A 21,573-nucleotide genomic window follows, 5' to 3' on the forward strand; every position below is an offset into this window, starting at 1 on the left:
TTGACATGAAATGAGTACAATCGGAGCTCTCTAGACTAAAACTCACTAATGAGCCTAGAGAACTCCGATTGTACCTATTTCAATTCCTATGGATTTTTGGGATTGTAAGGAATTCAAATATATTATCCATTGTTTATTTCGACTTCTCGAAAGTGTTAAAATATAATAAGAAAGAATTGTCAAAATTCTCCATATAGGATATTCTATATTAGACCCAACGTGGATCTGATATCATTCCATATTAGGTCCAACAACTTAATAAAACATGATATCTTAACTCAATCATAGTCAATTATTCTATTAAAGTATGAACTCTGCACTACTCCATTTACAATAGTAAATGAATTGTTCATGAATTCTCCAATCTTCCTCATCTTCAATTTTCTACCCTTTTGCAAAGAATAAGGTTAGGAAATATATAGATTTTATCATCCCAAGCCAAAAAAGTGATTCCAACTTAATTATATAGTATTATGAGATTTTGTAAACAAATTCTAATATTATTAATGATGAATTAAAGTTAGAGTCATTGATGATTCATCCACTTGCTATTCAATGTGCAAATAAATTCATAGTTGTTTTTGTTTTTTTTTCACAAACAAGTAATTTTGGGGATCTTTAGTAAAAATTCTTGATCCTTAAAAATATTTACTTTGGTACGGTAAAATTATTATTCTATTATTAAATCAATGAAGAAAAATTGTCAATTCTATTTTTAAATAATTCTTTTTGATATAATTCTTTAATTCATTGTCAACTTAATCGTATTGGACCAAATTTTACTATATTAAAAAATAGTGTTTGTTTTCAGAAATATTGTTAATATTTGTTTTTAGAAAATATCATTAACAATTTAGTATCAAATTTTGATATATAATCATTTAATATTTTATTTAATTAAAAGTGTTAATGAGTTAAAACAATAATTCTCCCATTACTTGAAAATAATATTTATTTTAAAAAAGTGCTTGACAAATCGAATTATAATAATTAATAGCTATTAATATTTTTCATTCTAATTAATTAATAGATTAATACTTAATGTATTTAAATATGATTAGTAATTTCATTTAATTTAGTCTTCATTAATTAAAACGGAACCCCACTTAATTAATTTAGTTTCTTTTGTTGGTTGGTGTAGAGCAACAATCAAGCACCAATGTAATTGTGTGTGTGAATGTTCCAACTTCAACGTCAATATGTTTCATAAACACACTAAACTAATTAAGTACCACACTAGTGGAGATTTAGACCAGCAAAAATATCACTATGAAGTAAACTCATTGTAAGTACCCTGTGATGATTTTGATATGATCAACCAAGTTAAATTATGTTCTATTGATATTTAACCCTTGTGTCTAAGTGTTTTAAATTTAGAAACACAGGAAGTCGAGCGAAAGACGCAGTAGCGAGAAGGATGACACGGAAGAGAGCTGACGAGTTCGGTGCGTCCGAGGGACGAGGTGCTATGGAAAAGTACGCGGGCGGACGAGAAGGAGGAGCGCGGCCTTTCTGAGAGACGAGAAGCCAGAGCGGAAGACTGCTCGAAGGCCGGAAGTTAGGTTCGGGTGAGTCATATTCCGGATGGACGAGATCACCCAAGTGAGCGGAACCGGAGCTGAAGACCCGGACTAATGCGAACGAAACCGGATCGGAAGACCCGGACCAAAAAGTCAATTGGAAGTTGACTTTCTGGTTCGAGCGCTCGGAGTAGGGTTTTATCCTGAATACAATGTAGCGCGTTCCGTTGCGACGGAGATAAAAATTTATCCCCCCGAGCGCCTGGAACCCTTCCAGGTGTCCCGACTAGAGCTATAAATACAGTCCTGGTCCCAAAAGCTTAGAAACAACACTTGTAATCAATTCCTTTCTTGTGTAACTTTGTAATTGTGTGTTTTAACGTTATAAAAAGCTACTCCACCTAGAGGAGAATCTTAGTATGCTTTTCAAGGTCTTAGATTTGCAATCCCATGATTGCAAACCAAATAAATTAGGTGCCTCCTTTTTCTTAATTAGTTTCTGAATTCCGTTTATACAAGTGTTAATTTTAATTATGCTATAAAGCTCGAGAAGGGTTTGCGTTCTTGTTTTGCAGGGCAATTGACCCCCTCTTACCGGTCGACAAGGGTCCTACCTACACTCATGAGATGAAAGTTTCTCTAAGTTATTAAATGAAGATTGAATGCAACATGGTTATTGGTCCTTCCAGGGCAGATTTTTTGTTTTCTTGAATGGAAATTGATCCGTATCAGGCTCACGTTGGGCCTGATATGATTTTATATCAGACCCAATATGGAGATTTTTATTGATTCTTTCTTATTACATTTTAATATTTCTGAAAAGCTAAAATAAATAATGGATAACATATTTGAACTCCCTGCAACCTCAGAAATCCATAAGAACTGAAATGGATTCAATCAGAGCTCTCTAGATCAATAAGTGGATTTCAAATCAATACTAAAATTCACTGATTAACCTAGAGAGCACCGATTGCAATCATTTCAGTTCCTATGGATTTTTGATGTTGCAAGGAATTCAAATATACTATCCATTATTTATTTTGACAGAGGTGCTAAAATATAATAAGAAAGAATAACCTAAATTCTCTACATTGGGCCTGATATCATTTCATATTAAGTATACGTTGGGCTTGATATGGAATGATACATATTAGGCTTAACATGGAGATTTTTTTTATGATTCTTCCTTATTATATTTTAACACATCCGAGAAACTTAAATGAACAATAGATAACATATTTGAAATCCTTGCAACATCAGAAATTCACAGGAGTTGAAATGAATGCAATTGGAGCTCTCTAGGTTTATCAACGGGTTTCGGTCAAAATCCACTGATAGACCTAGAAATCTTAGATTGCATCCATTTCAGTTCCTGTGGATTTTTGGGGTTGCACGGAGTTCAAATATGTTATCCATTGTTTATTTCGACTTCTCCAAATGTATTAAAATGTTATAAGAAAACCAATTAAATCTTATAAAATGTTATTCATATGTTATGCATGCATGCAAAAAAGGAAAGAAAGAGAAGAGGAAAAATAAACGAGAAGTTGCATGAGAGAGGAAAGAGAAGAGAGAGAGAAATGGTAGAGAAAAAAAAATAGAAAAAGTCAGATTTGGCAAGAGGTTAAAATAGGAAGTGCACTTAAAAAGATGCGTCCTTTGATAAATACTAAAGTAGTATACGTCATTTGGTCAATTTAGAAACTTAGGTGTGCCATTTGGTAAGTTGCCAAAAAAAAAAAGTTGAGGTTGTGAGAGAGTGAGAGAGAGAGAGAAGGATAATCTGCACATCCATTCGGTGCACATTATTGGTTGACTCTCACATGTCTAAGCGCCCATGAGTCTTCCTGGATGCCCCGATTCAATTTTGAGAATTAGGGGGCCTATGAACACTCCCGGGCGCGAGGACATGTGAGGGTCACCGAGAAGTGTGCACCGAACGGATGTGTAGGCTATATAATGTCGAGCACTACTAGTGAGTGCCACGGTGATCTAGGCGCTTGGATTCATTTTTTTTTTAAATCAACATTTCCTTAAAGATGAACATTATACCCAGTGAATATTTAAAATTTTTTATCTTGAACACTATAACCTAAGAGGGAAACTTGAACCCTAGAGGAAAAATCTTATTAGCTTAAACACATTATAACCCAACCCTTACATTTTAAAATCTTAAACCTTAAATACATATAATAAACTCCAAACAAAATTAAAAAAATAAATAAATAATACCGAATGAATCCAAGCGCTTGGATTTAGGATCAGGCGCATGTACCAGAGTCGCGCACGGGCACACGATGAAAGGTTGAAGGCACCTTTGTCAATTTTTTTTACAGTGTTGAGATGCCTGGATCAAATCCAAACGCCTTAATTTATTTTTTTTTTAACATTTTACTAAATCGTAAACCCTAAATACATATATTATACCATGTGAGTACCTAATTTTTTTAGTTTTATATTTTTTTTTAGCTTGAACACTATAACGCAATCCATAAACCCTAAAGTTAAATCTAATTGGCTTAGCCCCGAATCTAAAAAAATAAAAAAATATTATTAGGTACCCTAAATATATACGCAGTGAGCATCTAAAATTTTTAAATTTTATTTTTTTTAGTTTAAACATTATAACTCAACCCCTAAACCATACAAATAAAATATAATCTTAACTTGAGCTAAAAAAAATAAACAAAAAAAAAATAGATTGAATTGAAGCACCTAGATTTGATTTAGTCACCTCAACACGGTAAATAAAAAAATAATGGCAAGGTGCCTCGAGTCAGCTCTGGACATGTCCATAGTGGAAGGTCAACATAATTGCTACCCTACAGACCATTTGTTATGAATTTGTCCTCGCCCCGACTTGAGGCGCATTGGAGGTGTCTTTGTCAAAAAAATATATATATATTTTTTAACAGTGTTGAGGTGTTTGAATCAAATCCAGGTGTCTCAATTTATTTTTTTTATTTTTTAAAAATCAACCTTCGAACACCTAAATTTTTTTAGCTCGAACACTATAACCCAATCCCTAGACGCTAAAGGTAAAATCTAATTGGCTTAATTCCAAAACTTAAAAAAATAAACAAATATATATATATATATATATATATATATATATATATATATATATATATATATATATATATATATATTTAAGATGACTTTAATGCATTGGAGGCACATCAAGTCGAGCGAACGGGTCAATAGACGGTTATATATATATATATGTTGTACACTTCATGTTTATATAAAATATTTTTCCTATTAGGAAATAATTATTATTAGTAAATACTTATTTGTTTCCTAATTATTAGAGAATAATTATTATTAGGAAATATGTATTTATTTTATATTATTTTATATGTTTTTCTATTTTATGTGTTTTTCTTTTTTTTTTCACTTTGTAATGGTATTTATATACCACATATTATCATTAATAAAGTATATGAATTCTATCGGCAACATAGTATCAGAGCGTTAAGCTTAACATCAATCTTTTTTTTTCTTTTCTCCACAATACCCACCAATCGTCTTCTACAATGGCTGCTGCCGACAACATCACTCACCGGCTATCTCTCACAAATACTTCTAATTCACCTTCCGCCTTTGTGGTTCTCAACGCCAATGCTCAAGCACCGTTGAAACTCGCCACCTCCAATTACTCTGCCTGGCGCTTGTAGTTCACGTTTCTTCTATTTGGATATGACTTACTGAGTTTTGTTGATGGCTCACGTCCCTGCCCCCCTGTGCAAATTACTCCTACAGACGCCACTCTCCCTTAGGCGAATCCTGGTTATTCTCTGGCTCTGTTAGGATCAACTTCTCCTCAACGCTATTATATGTTCGATGTCTCCTACTCTTGTGCAGTTTATTTCATCATCAATTTCATCTAGAGATGCATGGCAATCGTTGGAGAGAACCTACGTTGCTACCTCACATAGCAGGATTATGACTCATCGTGAAAATCTTGCCAGCCCTCAATAGGGTAACAGATCTATCACTGATTATATGCAGGACATCAAAAGAAATATTGACGCTCTTGCGCTTATAAATGTCAAAGTTGATTTTGATGAGCTCTCCGTGCATGTCATGAATGGTCTTAGCCAAGATTATTACAATATTTCACATGCTCTGCAAGTTCGTGATGTCCCTATCACCTTTGATGAACTATTCAAGCTGTTGGAACCCCAAGGTGTTTTGATGTGATCAAACAAGCTAAGTTAAGTCCTGCGTTTGTTTAATCCTTGTGTCTAAGTGTGAAGGAGCTTAGGAACACAGGAAGTCGAGCGGAAGACCCGGCTAACGAGAAGGACGGCACGGGGAGAGAGCCGATGGGCTCGGTGCGTCCGAGGGACGAGGTGACCGCGGAAGAGTACACCGGTGGACGAGAAGAACGTGCGCGACGTTCGAGGGACGAGAAACCGGGAAGGAAGGCTGCTCGAGGAGAAGGCCGGAACTTGGGTTCGGGTGAGTCTTATTCCGGATGGCCGAGATCACCCAAGCTAGCGGAGCCGGAGCGAAAAAGACCCGGACCGAGACGAGCTGAACCGGAGACGAAAAAGTCAACTATGTTGACTTCGGGGCTCAGGGCGCCCTGAGCAGTCTGGGGCGCCCTAAGCAGCCCAGGGCGCCCGGAACCCTCCAGGGCGCCCTGAGAAGTAAAATCGACCAGATCGAGTTTTGACTCGATCTGAACGTTGGGGGATAAGTTTTATCCCCTCAGGGCGCCCGGAACCCTTCCAGGCGCCCCGACCAAGGCTATAAATATAGCCTTGGTCCAGAAGCTTTGAAATGAACTCACTGATTGTAAATCCAGTGCTTGCACGCTCTCTTTTAGTCTAAGCTTCTGTTTTCTGCGCTACATTGCTGTACGAGGCTTCTCTGCCTGAAGGAGATTTTTATTTGAGCTTAATCTTCCTTGGATTAACAACCACATCGGTTGTAACCAAGTAAATACTTTTGTCTCGCTTTTCTTTATGCTTTTAATTTACTGCTTAGTTTATTTATGCAAGTATTAGCTTAAAGAGTTCGAGGAGGGTTTGTTTTCCTTTTGTGTTAGCAGGATATCCAACAACCCCCTCCTAGCCGGCCCAACGATCCTACAAGTGGTATCAGAGCTGAGTACGCCTCAGAAGGACTAACCGCCATCTGAAGCAACAAAACAATGGCCGGAGCTAGCGACTACCCACCAACATTCGAGGGGGAGCTTGCTTCTTGGAAGCAACAAATGACGGTATTTCTTAACTCTGATATTAGTATTTCTCTAATAATGAAAACAGGTTATGAATCACCAAAGACAACGAATGGAGAAGAACTCGATCTACGCCTATGGAACAAGAAGCAACGTGACGAGTCAATGGCAAACGGTCTGGCAGAGTTTCACATTTTAACAGCAATACCAAACGAAGACTTTAATAGAGTTGGCGAATACAACAACGCAAAAGAACTTTGGGAAAAGTTCTTAAAACTTTACGAAGAACCTTCAAAAGCTGACACCTCAATAGATACCGAGCCACCGACAGAAGAGTCCGAAATCGAGGTAAGTACTACAACAGCCGAAGTACATCCCGTCCCGAGATCGATGAAGGGGGAGAATCTTCGGAAGAAAGCAACTCAACAAGGGGAGAACCAACGGCCAACGAGGTAAGTAAGGTATGGTCTCTACCTTCTGAACAACCGGTTAATTCAATAGAAAAATTGCCTGAAGATTTTTGCGATTTAAAAATTGAATTACCGAAAAAGTTTTTTGAATTAGAAAATCAATTGTCAAATTTGTCTTGCAAATCAGAAATATTATCAAAAGAAATTTACAAATTTAAAAATATTTTGACAAAAGAATTATGCAAATTAGAAGAATTTTTTGAATTACAAATTACTCTCTCGAAAGAATTTTACGATTTAGAAATTGAGTCACCGAAAAGGTGTTTCGGATTAAGAAATCTATTGTTAATAGATTCCTGTAAATTAGAATTTTTGTTGTTAAAAAATTCTTGCAAATTACAAAATATTCTTTCGAACGAATTTTGCACATTGTCGAAAGAATTTTTTATATTGTCAAAAATTTTTATCAAGTTAGAATCTATGCTATTTGAATATCTTTGTGAAGTTGAAATTCAAAAAATAATAGAAATTAACATGATAGAAGTTATTGCATGTTTAATATTTGTGGCTTTAAAATTGAAAAAGTGTAATTTGAGAAGTTATGAAAAATTGAAATGGAAATTTAAAACTTGCTGATATAAGTATCAGTATAAAATAAATAAATAAATGCATAGAAAATTTTTTAATGCTATCAATATTTTTAAAATTTTCTTGCATAAATTTTTGGGCTTAGAAAGATTTAATTCTGGTGAAAACTTAGAAATTTTTCAAGAGTCATTCTTTGACTTAGAAATTTTGTTTAACTTGGAAATATTTTTTCTCCGAAAAACATTGAAATAGATTTCTATAATTTTTCTAAGTGTCAAACCCTTAGATTGTTTTTTTAAAACCCCAATTTTTATGTGATCAAAGGGGGAGAAGTATGTTAAGTCTAGGGGGAGGTAATATAATTTTTTCAATTGAAAAATATTTGGACTTATTGGAATATAAATCGTTTTTATTGCATATGGTTACCCTAACTTAACTTGGGTTGCTCACATCAAAAAGGGGGAGATTGTTGGAACCCCAAGGTGTTTTGATGTGATCAAACAAGCTAAGTTAAGTCCTGCGTTTGTTTAACCCTTGTGTCTAAGTGTGAAGGAGCTTAGGAACACAGGAAGTCGAGCGGAAGACCCGGCTAACGAGAAGGACGGCACGGGGAGAGAGCCGATGGGCTCGGTGCGTCCGAGGGACGAGGTGACCGCGGAAGAGTACACCGGTGGACGAGAAGAACGTGCGCGACGTTCGAGGGACGAGAAACCGGGAAGGAAGGCTGCTCGAGGAGAAGGCCGGAACTTGGGTTCGGGTGAGTCTTATTCCGGATGGCCGAGATCACCCAAGCTAGCGGAGCCGGAGCGAAAAAGACCCGGACCGAGACGAGCTGAACCGGAGACGAAAAAGTCAACTATGTTGACTTCGGGGCTCAGGGCGCCCTGAGCAGTCTGGGGCGCCCTGAGCAGTCTGGGGCGCCCTAAGCAGCCCAGGGCGCCCGGAACCCTCCAGGGCGCCCTGAGAAGTAAAATCGACCAGATCGAGTTTTGACTCGATCTGAACGTTGGGGGATAAGTTTTATCCCCTCAGGGCGCCCGGAACCCTTCCAGGCGCCCCGACCAAGGCTATAAATATAGCCTTGGTCCAGAAGCTTTGAAATGAACTCACTGATTGTAAATCCAGTGCTTGCACGCTCTCTTTTAGTCTAAGCTTCTGTTTTCTGCGCTACATTGCTGTACGATGCTTCTCCGCCTGAAGGAGATTTTTATTTGAGCTTAATCTTCCTTGGATTAACAACCACATCGGTTGTAACCAAGTAAATACTTTTGCCTCGCTTTTCTTTATGCTTTTAATTTACTGCTTAGTTTATTTATGCAAGTATTAGCTTAAAGAGTTCGAGGAGGGTTTGTTTTCCTTTTGTGTTAGCCGGATATCCAACAACCCCCTCCTAGCCGGCCCAACGATCCTACACGAGCAGCTCCTCAACTATGAAGCCCAGTTAAAACTCTCAACACCATCTCCATCTTTAATGTCAATGACTACTCTTGTGGCTCCAGCAGGGAATTCTCGTAATCGGTATTCAAACTATAGTGGTGGTCGCCAGTAGGTTCCGTCGATGTCCCATCAGTCGGGACTATCTACTCCTGGGCTGTCTGCACATCCTCCTACACATCCAGCTGTGTCCAGTCTCAATCATTATCTTGGGCACTGTCAGATCTATGGTGTTCAAGGTCACTCTACTCGCCAATGTGGTCATATGACTACCTCGATGCTTGCTCTGCTTCTGCCAACTCCTCTGTGTGCTCCACGTCCACTGTATAGTGCACCATTTGTGCACACTGCTGTTCATTTTACACCTCCGTTTGATTCTCAGGAATGGGTGGTTGACTTTGGCACCTCTCATCATGTCACCACTTATCTCACTACTTTCTCATTGCATGAGCCTTACTCTGGGAATGATAGCGTCGTCATTGATGATGGTTCTAGACTACCCATTACACATACTGGTTCTTTCTCTTTCTCCACTCCATCTTTCCCTTTAGTTTTCTCTAATGTTTTATTTGTGTTATCTATGCCAAAAAATTTGATTTATGTCACTGCACTTTGTGCTACTAATCCTATTACATTTCTTTTCTTTGATTTATATTTTCAAGTGTTGGATCGTCGTACGGGAGCGACATTGGTCAACGGGGTCCATAGAGATGGTGTTTATTATTGGCCAAAATAGACGTCTCCGCCATCATCCCCTTCCACATTTCTGTGTCTATCTCGTCATCTATTTTCTTATGGCATAGTCCTTTAGGTCATTAGATGTTTTACAACGTTTTTTTGTTATCCTTGGGTCTTTCATTTCCTACGGATACTTTATCTAATTTTTCATGCACTTCGTGTAATATTAATAAGAGTCATAAATTGTCCTTTCATAAATCTAGTATTTCGTCTCGTGGTTCTTTGGATATTATTTTTTCTGATGTTTGATCATCTCCTATATCATCATTTGATTGACTCAAGTATTATGTTATCTTTATTGATCATTTTATAAAGTATATATGACTTTATCTCTTACGTAAAAAATCGAATGTATGCTCTACCTTTATTGCATTCAAAACTCTTGTTGAAAATCGATTCTCGATGACTATCAAAACACTCTTCATTGACAATGGAGGTGAATTCTTAGCTCTTCGCTCCTTTCTTATTACTCATGGTATCAGTCACCTTACCACTCCTCCACACACTCCTGAACATAATGAATACTCTAAACGTCATCATCGTCATATTGTCAAAACTGGTGTCACTTTATTGCACAGAGCGTCTATTGCACTCACTTTCTGGCCTTATGCCTTTGCTGCGGTAGTCTATTTGATTAACCACATGCCTAAGGTCGGTCTTTCCCACATGTCCTCTTTTAAAAAATTGTTAACCACTGTTCTTGATTTTCTAAGCTTTGAGTTTTCGGGTATCTATGCTTTCCGTGGCTGTGCCCCTACTCTCACCACAAGCTTAATCCCAAGTCAACCTCTTGTGTCTTCCTTGGCTCTTCTCTCACCCAGAGTGTCTTTTTGTGCTATGATGCCACTCTAAAAAGAGATTTTGTATCTTGTCATGTTAAGTTTGTGGAGCATGTTTTTCCATTTGCCATCACCTCCTCCTTGGATTCCATGATAATATACATTGATTCTGAGTTCTCTGTTGCACCAGCCCTCTCATGGGACCCTCCGACACCGATTCCGCAATCTGCCACTAGTCGTAGCCGCCTACAACCGACTTCTTCACCGCAATCATCGTCGTCGCCATCACCGCCTCTTGTTGTCGGGTCGTCCACGCTGCCTGGTGGCGATTGACCGTCTAACCCACCGCCTCTCTATCCCTCTCTCGCTTCTCAAAACCAACATCTTATGCAAACTCGCTCAAAAAATGTCATATACAAAACCAATCCAAAGTATCTTCTTCATATTAGCCTTCCACAACCCTGTGAACCCTCCTACGTCATGCAGGCGCTCAAAGATCTGAATTGGGTACAGGTCATGCACGAAGAGTATGATGCTCTTCTCCGTAATTAGACTTAGACTCTTGTCCCACCTTCACCAGACCAAAATCTTGTGGGTAACAAGTGGGTGTTTCGCATTAAGTGTAATTCTGATAGCTCAATTGATCGGTATAAGACTCGCCTTGTTGCCAAGAGTTTTCATCAGCATCCTACTGTTGACTTTCATGATACATTCAGCTCTGTTATTAATCTAGTAACAATGCGCATTATTCTTAGTCTGGCTGTGAATCGGAGGTGGTGTCTTCGCCAACTTGATGTCTACAATGCGTTTCTTAATGGTCGCCTTGAAGAGGAGGTTTATATGGTCCAACCTTTGGATATGCGTAGTGCTGAGTTTCCGGATCATGTGTGTCATTTGCATAAGGTGCTTTATGGCCTGAAGTGGGCTCCACGCGCTTGGTATTTAGAGCTTCACGCTTTCTTAGTCTCTCTTGGCTTTGTCACATCTCGGGCTGACACCTTCTTATTTGTTTATTTTCGGGATGATACTCTTATCTATTTCCTTATATATGTTGATGATCTAATTATTACAGAGAGTGATGCTTCTTCTGTTGACGTTATAGTATATAAATTTCATGCAAAATTTGCGATTAAGGATCTTGGGGCTCTTTCCCTCTTCTACGGTGTTGAGGTTTGCCCAATCTCAAATGGTCTTCTCTTATCTCAGGAAAAGTATGTCATTGATCTTCTCTCCAAACACCACATGCTTGACTCCAAGCCGGTGTCCACTCTTATTGCTACTAGCTCTCGTCTTACTTTACATGATGAGTCTTGGTTTTTTAATGCGACTAAGTTCTGACAAGTGGTTGAGAGCTTACAACATCTTCGTATGACTTGTGCTGATATTTCCTTTGCGGTCAACAAGCTCTGATAGTTTATGCATGCTCCTTCAGAGACGCATTGGGGGTGCTATGAAGCGTCTACTTCAATGTCTCAATGGTACTAGGGATCTTAACATTCGTCTTCTTGCGGATACATCTCTTATTCTTCATGGTTTCTTCGATGCAGACTAGGCTGGAAATCCAGATGATTGATGTTCTACGGGTGCATTTATTATTTTTCTGGGTGCTAATCTAGTTTCTTGAAAATCTACCAAATAGCGCAAGGTTGCGCGCTTTTTGAATGAGGCTGAATATCGCGCCATTGCCTTTATGACATCCGAGATCCAATAGATTAAGTCACTTTTGACAAACCCACTTCTTCTGGTTATCACGCCTGTTGTGCTTTTCACTGATAATTTGGGTACCATCTATCTTTCAGCTAATTCTATTTTTACTCTCAGATAAAATATCTGACTACTGACTATCATTTTATTCATGACTTGATGCATGAAGTGTGATAAATTTTCTATCGTGAATATTTCGATTTCAAAATTGTCTAGACTTACTAATATCATCTAAACCATAATGCATAACTTTGGTTGGTGGAATAGGATAGGCTTAAAGTGTGAAAAATAATCATGGAGTCCCCTAAGGTATAACTTATCCTATCTCACCAGCAAAATTAACACCTTTTTATTATTTTAAATCCTTATCCTATCCCATCACCGTCAAACCCGCAAATTAAAAAATAAATAATAAAAAATAATAATAGATTTGTTACCTACACATTTATTTGTGAGCATATTAATTTTTTTTTAAAAAAATTAGGATTAAAATTAAGAGTTTAGGGTACCGTATTTAAATTCAAAGAAGTGAAAATTAAAAAAAAAAAACACTGGGGCTTACGAATGAGTGTGGATTATATTTCTAAAATTTTACTTAATTTCAGGGTGTTGAAACCATGTTTCCTTATTTCTCGAGATTTTTTAAATTTTCATTATTGTTTTGAAATTATATTTGAGGAAGTAAATTTTAATTTAAATTTTTTTTAGCCCCTAAATCTACAAAATCTAATTATTTTTTAACCTAAAAAAAACTACTTAAAAAAATTTTACTATATTGAATTATCATGTTTGGATTATATATATATATATATATATATATTTATTTATTTATTTTATTAAGGCGCCCCCAATATATGGGAGGCGCCTCAAATCAAGTTAAAAAAATAAATAATAATAATAAAATAATAACGGTTACTTGCACATTTATTTGTGAGTATTTAGTATTAATTTTTTTTAAAAAAAATTAGGACTGAAATTTAGAATTTAGGATATAGTATTAAGTTAAAGGGAGTGAAAATTTAGAAAAAAAAATATTGAAATCATGTTTTCCCAGTAGGGATCCTGTCCGCAATTTGTGGACCAGGGAATAGTCCACTGTATGTGTTTCATTGATTTGGATATAGCCCATTTTTAAATTGGTAGGGTTCATCTAAATTAAGGGTTTATAATAATGGACCATTTTCTGATCCGTAAATTGTAGACTAGAGGATCTGTCCTCCATGTTTCCTTATTTCTCGAAATTTTCTAAAATTTCATTATTATTTTGAAATTATATTTAATAAGGAAGTATATTTAGATGTACATTAAATGGGCCGGGCTTAACAACGTGCACAGACCATTAAAGCGCATCCTTTAAATTGTCTCTCTATAAAATGCATCTTCCATCCAAGTTTAGGGTTTATTCCTCGCTTCGCGATCCATGAAGTTGAGCTCGACGGCGGCCGAGACGCTCTTCCTTTTTTATCGCATCAAGTCTCTTCTTTTTCTTCTTTGTTTTTGTTTGTTTGTTTTTTTTTGCTTTACTGTGTTTTACCTGTGGCCTCTGCTTCTTCGGAAGAGGGAACGCTCTTCTCCCTGGGCGATTCTCTTTTGCAAGAGCAGCGCGGGGGCAAAAACGACGAGTCGAGATATCGTTTCTGCCGCCACTCCTCCCGTTGGCGGTACGATTGTTGCTCGACCACATTTCTTTCCATATGCTTTTCTTTTACATTTTTTTGGCTCCTTTATCGCGACCTTTATCCATTTATTGTTAGAGAAAGTTCAAGGGGTGTGTTGATATCTCAAATTCTTCATTCAGGAACGTTTAATTATGTTTTTTGATAAAAAATTGCTTTTTTTTGACAAGTTAAATAGGCGCCATTGAGAACATGTCGATCGACTTTTGATAATTACGCGTTTAAGTGTTTTTATTGGAGGATTATATAAATAAATGTTGATGGATTTTGTTTTACTAGAAGAGATTTTTTATGGTTTTATCAATTTATGTATATATATTTAAATTAAATAGGAAAGGGAAAAAGAAACTAAAAGGCAATCTGAATTGTGCAAAACGATCTAGAAGTTCTCGTTCTGTGTAATTAAAAGATTCAATTTCGTATTTAATCAAGACAAATTAATTTAGTTGGATTCGGTTATCAATCAAGACAATTTAATTTATTATACTAGTCATAATTAATCGGTCTAATTTCATATTTATCACATCACTGTACTCGTGAAAAAAAAAATCATAATTAAATGTTCATAGGTTGATTTGATTTTATCCTCTAGTAAATGTTCCTTTTTTCCACTGCCTATGATCTGTTTACTTGATCCAATACCAATTTAGGTGGAATTCCACCAAGTATATCATATCACATTGCATTTAAAGTTAAATTGTGATAACTTTGATTATGACACTTATCTAAACAGATAGTATCAAAAAATAAGTATACTCTCAGAAATCATATAATTGATAAATTCATTACGAGTAATATGGCACATTTCAAAGACGCTGAAATTGAGTTACCTACACAACATATACAATAGAGACCTAGAGTACAAGTTCAAGATCAGCTCTGTACTGAAGTGGCTTATAAAACTACTCAAATGCAGGAACTACCCAGTGAATTCCATCCATGGGAGAATGTATCTAATGTTTCATGGCTTCTTCAATGAAGGAACATTCTCATCTTCAATGGGTTTCATTCATATTGGTCGTTGGCATACTAAATTTTCTGTTTCAGGACATGTCGCAACTGAATCTTTCGACTCTCCATCCTCGCGTCAATTAGCTTTGCCTTTAAACTACGCTTCTGATTACCTCGCGGCCATTCAATACACCCTTTCATTCCCTGAGTGATATGAGGATTCAGTGAATCAGGCGAATTCCACTGTCCTAAGCTCCCTGGGCTTAAGCCACTTTCGCCTAATCCTATATCGGGAGATAATGTACCATTGGAGAACCTTCCTCCTTTTGTCAGCCTTCCATTCGCATGCTCGACCAAATGTTTCTTGTGCTCTTCGCCATTATTCGAAACTCTTGCATCTGATACTGACAGTCGTCCTGGTTCTACCCCTGTAATATCATGCATGGATGATCTCCATAACTTACTTATCGAAGGCACCTTTTTCCTCGACTTTGCATTTGTCGAGCAAACTTCTAGTACAGTTTCAGCATCTGGTTTGTTGTCCCCAATCTCCATCCATTCTGCTTCACTCACTGAAGCATCTGCATTGCTTTCCTTAAAGTAATCGTTGACAGATGGTTCACTCTCATCGAGTGTATTGCTGGAACCTTGTTCCTCGGGATGACTCATTGTTTCCCAGTCACTTTCATCTTCAGCATCCTCATCACTATCAAACAACTCATCTTCATGCGGCTTTATGTGATGCTCTAGAAAGACATTGGTCTCATGACTTGATTCATTAATCTTGGAGGCATGGCTCCGAGGGCTAAGACCGCAGCATTGTTGGAATTGGATATTTGCTACATTAGTTTCTTGTCTTGGCTGGAGTTCTTGGAACACAGCATAAATATCTTCGGAAGCAGGCGGCGGCTGGTAAATGAACTCTTTTATGTCCTCGACATTAACCAAGTTTACTTTGTCTTTCAGCAACTCAGCTTCTCTCGTTAATGCAACATCCATAGCTCCACTCTTCTTTGCAGCTAAAAATGCATCTAGATCTGCTTTTAGCTCCATCATCTGCGAATACTTCTCCTGAAGAGTTAGCTTTGCATCAATTAACTTCATCTGAACCCTTTCTTCGCGCCATACTTCTGCCATCTGCAACATTCTTTTCTCCACTTCAGCCTCTTCTCGTATCTTCATTGCTTCAATCTTCAGTGCTTCAATTTCAGCTTTGTCTTCCCCAATCTCTTTCGTAAGCTCATCACAAACCTCTTCTATGATCTCACGAGCTTTGCGTTCTTTTTCGTAATCCTGTAACAGCTTCTTAGCAGTTAACCTGACCTCAGCTAGCTCATTGACAAGCTTGGAATTAACGATGTCTATCTTTTGCTGCTTCTTCCTCTCTCTATCGAGGTCAGCCTTCATTGCTTCAATTATTGTTCGGACCTTCTCATGCTCTCTGCTCCGCCATGATGCTTTCTCCTCTGCAAGTCTTTTCAAGAACTGATCCAACTTCTTCTTGGCTGACTTCCGTTCTGTCTCGAGCTCACTAACGCGGACATGAGCCTTTTCAAGCTCAGTCCTGAGAGAAGAAATGACGGATACAGTGTTCACCTCCTGGTCTTCAAGAAGCTTCAAGTGACTGTAGAATCGATAGACCTCTTCTGATGTCATTGAGCTCCCAGGGTCCCATTTAGTTGCCTTCTCCAGTGCAGAACTTGGAAAACCAGAACACTGTTGAACATGAAGCAACCATAATTACAATCGATACAAGTATAAAACCCAAGGAGTCGAGCGAATTTATAATGCGGAAATGTAACCTTGTGGATGTCACTGTGTTTTGGACTTAAGACGGAGACTGGACTTTCAAACTCAAGCTTCTTGCTCTTATTAGTATGGATGCCAGTGCTTAGGGGATTGTAAAGCAACTGAACTTGTTGGCAACCAGAGCCTGACTACAGAGACAAATGCAAGGAGCAGAGAAATGAGTTCCAAGTGCCATGATCGTGTACAAGTACCAAACTTTGCAAACAACCAGATGGATCATAAATTGGAAGTGAATAAAAACAATTACATAACAAGAACAGATTGTTAAATTAAGAGCTGAAAAAGTACTCTTAATGTCTCTTTTTCACTTTTTCTATGAGATTATGAAGGGACTATTGAAGGTTGCGAACAATCTGAGCAACGAGAAACAATTTTTTTAACAACACAAGAATGCTGTCAAAATGTCGTACAGTTGAAACAAACCCTAGAAACAAAATCAGAAAGGGGGCGAGGTTCACAGTAGTATCATACCTCAAGACCTACACGAGCTCGCCAGCCTTCTCCCCCGCCACCGCAGGCGGAATCTATAGGCCGTAGGCGCCAGATCCCGGCAACGAGCTTCCTAGCGGAGACCCGAGTGAGCTGGGGAGGCGGCGACGGTGGCTCACCGGCAGTAACAACCTCGGTCTTCTGCGAGGGCTTCTCCGTGAACTTCCACCTGAGCAGAGGAGTGCTGGGGCCGCTCCTCCTCCCACCGGATGCGGCGCTGTCCTTTCTGGGGCGGGCCCCGGCATTAACGCCGGGGAATGCGGGGCCGCGGATCTGGCGACGAGGGCGGGGCTTGCGCGCGGGACGGAGATCAGAGTGAGGAGGCACCTTGGAGGGGGGAATCCCCGGGATGCGGCGGACGGCGGAAGCCACGGTGGAAGTCGGCATTCACCACAACGTCACTCCGACGGCATGGCATGGGAAGGAAAAAGGAGAGCGAATAGAAAGGGGGTATGGGGAAGCAAGCGTTTACCCAGAGTACTGTCGAAATTACCAAATTATCCTTGCAACAACTCTTTATAAATAAATAATGTCTTAAATATTTTTTAACCAAATAATTTAATTATCATGTGATTCTCCGAGTTTCGGGCTCCGATCTAGAAAATAAATTACCAATTTCAGGAGATATTAAATAAATAAACAGACATGTACGCTGCACGATCGCGGGGCTCGGTTTTATTTCGAATATTGTGAGTGGATCAGAAAACGATGTGATGCCCATTACAGGAAACGTGCTTTCATCGGCGTGAAAAACACAAAGCTATTCAGATTTTGATGATAATTGGCCAAAAGCATGTTTGTTGTGTTGAGATGGTCAGGTTTATTTCGTCCTCGGGGAATGGGAAAGGAATCCGAGGGTAAGGTAGACTAGGATGGCAGTGGATGGCGAAATGAGACAGGGTGCACGGAGGACCTCGGAGTGCGGGCCTTCATCGTGCCAATTCGTCACGTGCCATGTCTGTTTGATTTTTTCGACTTATTTCATGATTCATCTGTTATAGATCACGACGGTTGCTAGAGTCCCACCAAGGAGAGTATTTACATTGTCATTCTTTATACTTGATATGCTTTAAGTTTGAAACAATAGTACCTTGTTTTATCTGAGCAAGTTATTTATCATAATATTTTTATCAATCCATTTCTAGATCAACACACAATGACTACTAATCATTAATATAGATGATCAAAGTATAAAAAAAAAAACATATTCAAATATGTTAAATTTTGATCTTAAAATTTTATATGATAACATCTTATATTTTAACCATCACACAACTAGGGCTGTAAACGAGCCGAGCCGAGCCGAGCTTAAAATGAACCAAGCTTTTGAAATGAGTGTTCAAGCTTGGCTTGGTTTATTTTTTATGAGCTTGAGCTTGTTTGAAGCTTAGCTTGAGCTTGGTTCGTTTAGATGTTATCAAGCTCTCAATTCAAGCTTGGCTGGAGCTTGGTTTGGGCTTGGTTCGAGCTTGGCTTGAGCTTGGTTTGAGCTTGGTCCGTTTAGATATTATCAAGCTCTCAATTCAAGCTTGTTTGATTGTTTGAAACTTTTAATTGTTTGATTAGTTATTAAGATTGATAATTTAAATTTATTTATTTTATTTTATTATTTATTTAGCATATTGAAAGAGTTTTATTAATAAATATGGTTTGTGAATATTGTTCACGAACATTGTTCACGAACGTTGTTCACGAACGTTAACGAGCTGAACACATATGTGTTCAAGCTTGTTTGTTTAGCTTAACGAGCTGTTCAAGTTTGTTTATTTAATTAATCTTATGTATATTGAACGAACATAAACAAGCTCTTACCAAGCCGAACACCAAGCTTGTTCACGAACGCTTGGTTCATTTACAGCCCTACACACAACCCCGAAAAGACTACAAACACTATCTTTAATGTATATATGCATGAGTATTTTATAAAAATTGATCGATTGAATTAATGAGTTGAGCTTTGACTTAAAAAGTTAGGTGGCGTTTAGTTAATAATTAGGAAGATTATAAATATAAATTTGATAGTAAGGTTGAATGAGAATTAAAATAGAAATAAAACTTATCTAGTTATATAAGTTTGACTGATTCTAATATATTTAAAAATTATTTGAAAATTATAATTCTCAAATTTATAATCTAAATATTATCTATTACTATATTTTATTTTCTCATTTTTAAATCCACCAACTAAATACCATCATAATTTTTTTTCCTAACAGTTCCTTACAGATGCGCCATATTAGTAGAAATAGTTTTTATTTTTGATATTTTTCCCAGACAGAGTGGCACCGTTGGTTTGTTATAGCAAAGCATGAGATTAATTTACAGCATGTACGAAAATATTACGGTTCACCTAACCCAGGCCGGCCATAGACTTTAAAGGGCCCCGTGTAAAAAATAATAAATGCTATATTAATTTTAAAAATAATAAAATCGATGCTATAAAAAATTTTTGTTAATGGAATACATAAACCGAGATTTACAATAATGAAAAATATTATAATCTACATTGATAATAATCAATATCCTTACATCATAGAAAATGAAAACTAACTATTACAAATAACAATGAAAAATTAATCTTCTTAGATTTTTATTTACAAAGTTATCAATCAATTTTTCATAATTAAATTTTTCTAGAAACTCACCCTCAATTAAAATCATTGTTAATGCATTCAATCTTTTTGGGATCATAATTGATCTCAAACAAAATTTAACAGAAATATCTTTTTACTATATATTTGTCTCTTTTTATGAAAAATATGATCAAACTTTCTTATTGAAGCAAGTTCTTTTATTGTATTGATAACTTTTCCAAATTTAGACTCTTTGTATTCTTCAAAAGAAGCAATTATCCCCTTAACCTTGATCATAGCAATGCCAACAAGCATATTTTCATATTTTAAGTCTTTGCTAATAATGTTAACTTTATCCAATATGTCATATTAAATAATCATATCCACTAAAAACTCAAAATTTTCAAGTTCAAATGTTGGTAAAGACTTCTATCAAAACCTTCCACCTCTTTGTAGAATGAGAAAATATTGTACGAAGTCATTGAACTACTCCAAAAAAGTTTTCTGCTTTTCCATAGGAATTTGCAATGTCACAAAGGGTTAAATTCAAAAAATGACAACCACACGGAGTGTATAATGCTCTAAGATTTATATCCAATAAATTTTTTTGTATGCCTTAGTATCTCCCTTTTATATTTTCCCTATTATCATATCCCTACCCTCTCACATTATCAATATTAAGATCAAAATTTTTCATCACAATTTATAGTTCTTCAAACAACCCTTGTCATGTTGTATCATCTACTTTCAAAATCCCAAAAACTATTCTTCTATTTTCATTGGGCTTGTAGAAAAATTAACACATCTTATAACTAAAGTCATTTGCTCATTGTTACTAGCATCAGGAGTGCAATCAAGTATTACAGAAAAGAACTTAGCTTCTTTAATGTTTTGAAGAATAGAACTCTTGATTTCAGAAGCTAACAAACATATCAACTCATTCTGAATTTTGTGGCTAAGATGATGATGATGTGTATTTCTTTTAAGATGTTCCTTCATCATTGAATCCCACTTGGCAATAATCTCAATAACGACCATAAAGTTTCTATTGTTATCATCATAAAATTTCTCATTACTACCATGAAATGGTATATTTTATTCAGCCAAAAATCTCACAAGTGAAATTGATGCAATAAATTCCTCCAATACTCTTTAGCCTTCTTGATATGATCTTGAATAGCATGATCAATTGTTGTACCCTTCACTAACCTAATACATAACTCAAACTAGCAAGCATAATAATTGATATAGTCAATACTTATCTCATGTTCTTTAAGTATGTTACTAAGTGTTAGAGTGTATACTAAAAGTCTAGTCTTTTGTAAATATTTTATTTTGAAATAAAGAATCACATTGGTCAAATGTCTACATTTATATGCTAAGTGTAGTTGTTCAATTAATTTATATTGTAGATAACATGGTGCGTGGTGTCACACACAGAAGATCATGCTATCAATTCCTTATAAATTATAAACAGTAGCTCACGACTAAGATGGAAAGGAACAAACTATTGGAATAGTCGTAATGTAATTTGGTATTAGTTTATCTTAACTATAAAATTACACTAGTACACTCTGAGTGTATTGAGCAGGACCATTTAAGGTAAGTTCTTTTTATACTGACTGCATAAAAGAACAAGACCTTTGTTATTATGGAAGCGTGTGCTCTTAATCATGATATAATAACAAACACATATACTCAATATTCATTTCTT

General features: G+C 36.8%; 1 protein-coding gene and 1 non-coding gene across 2 annotated transcripts; one reads left to right on the forward strand and one right to left on the reverse strand.

Moving 5' to 3' along the window:
- The first annotated feature begins 13,912 nt into the window (after positions 1-13,912).
- Positions 13,913-14,045, forward strand: LOC122039381. Its single transcript, XR_006128210.1, has one exon. It is a non-coding gene; the product is annotated as a small nucleolar RNA snoR111 (small nucleolar RNA).
- A 745-nt stretch (positions 14,046-14,790) lies between these two features.
- Positions 14,791-17,741, reverse strand: LOC122039004. The gene is made up of 3 exons (XM_042599011.1): positions 17,269-17,741; positions 16,791-16,925; positions 14,791-16,704 (listed from the first exon to the last, which is right to left on the reverse strand). Exons 1-3 carry the CDS (start codon positions 17,671-17,673, stop codon positions 15,067-15,069), a joined length of 2,178 nt encoding a protein of 725 aa, XP_042454945.1. The 5' UTR covers positions 17,674-17,741; the 3' UTR covers positions 14,791-15,066.
- Positions 17,742-21,573: the final 3,832 nt, after the last annotated feature.

The sequence above is a fragment of the Zingiber officinale genome, chromosome 1A (genome assembly GCF_018446385.1).
Source record: "Zingiber officinale cultivar Zhangliang chromosome 1A, Zo_v1.1, whole genome shotgun sequence".
In the NCBI taxonomy this organism is placed as follows: Eukaryota; Viridiplantae; Streptophyta; class Magnoliopsida; order Zingiberales; family Zingiberaceae; genus Zingiber; species Zingiber officinale.

What these genes read in the sequence shown, in the direction of transcription:
- LOC122039004 (XM_042599011.1), bottom strand. Translation starts at nt 17,673, where the DNA reads ATGCCGACTTCCACCGTGGCTTCCGCCGTCCGCCGCATCCCGGGGATT. An exon ending in GAGCTCGTGTAGGTCTTGAG is followed by an intron (nt 16,926 to 17,268) that starts GTATGATACTAC and finishes TTGTCTCTGTAG; the next exon opens with TCAGGCTCTGGTTGCCAACA. An exon ending in AACACAGTGACATCCACAAG is followed by an intron (nt 16,705 to 16,790) that starts GTTACATTTCCG and finishes CATGTTCAACAG; the next exon opens with TGTTCTGGTTTTCCAAGTTC.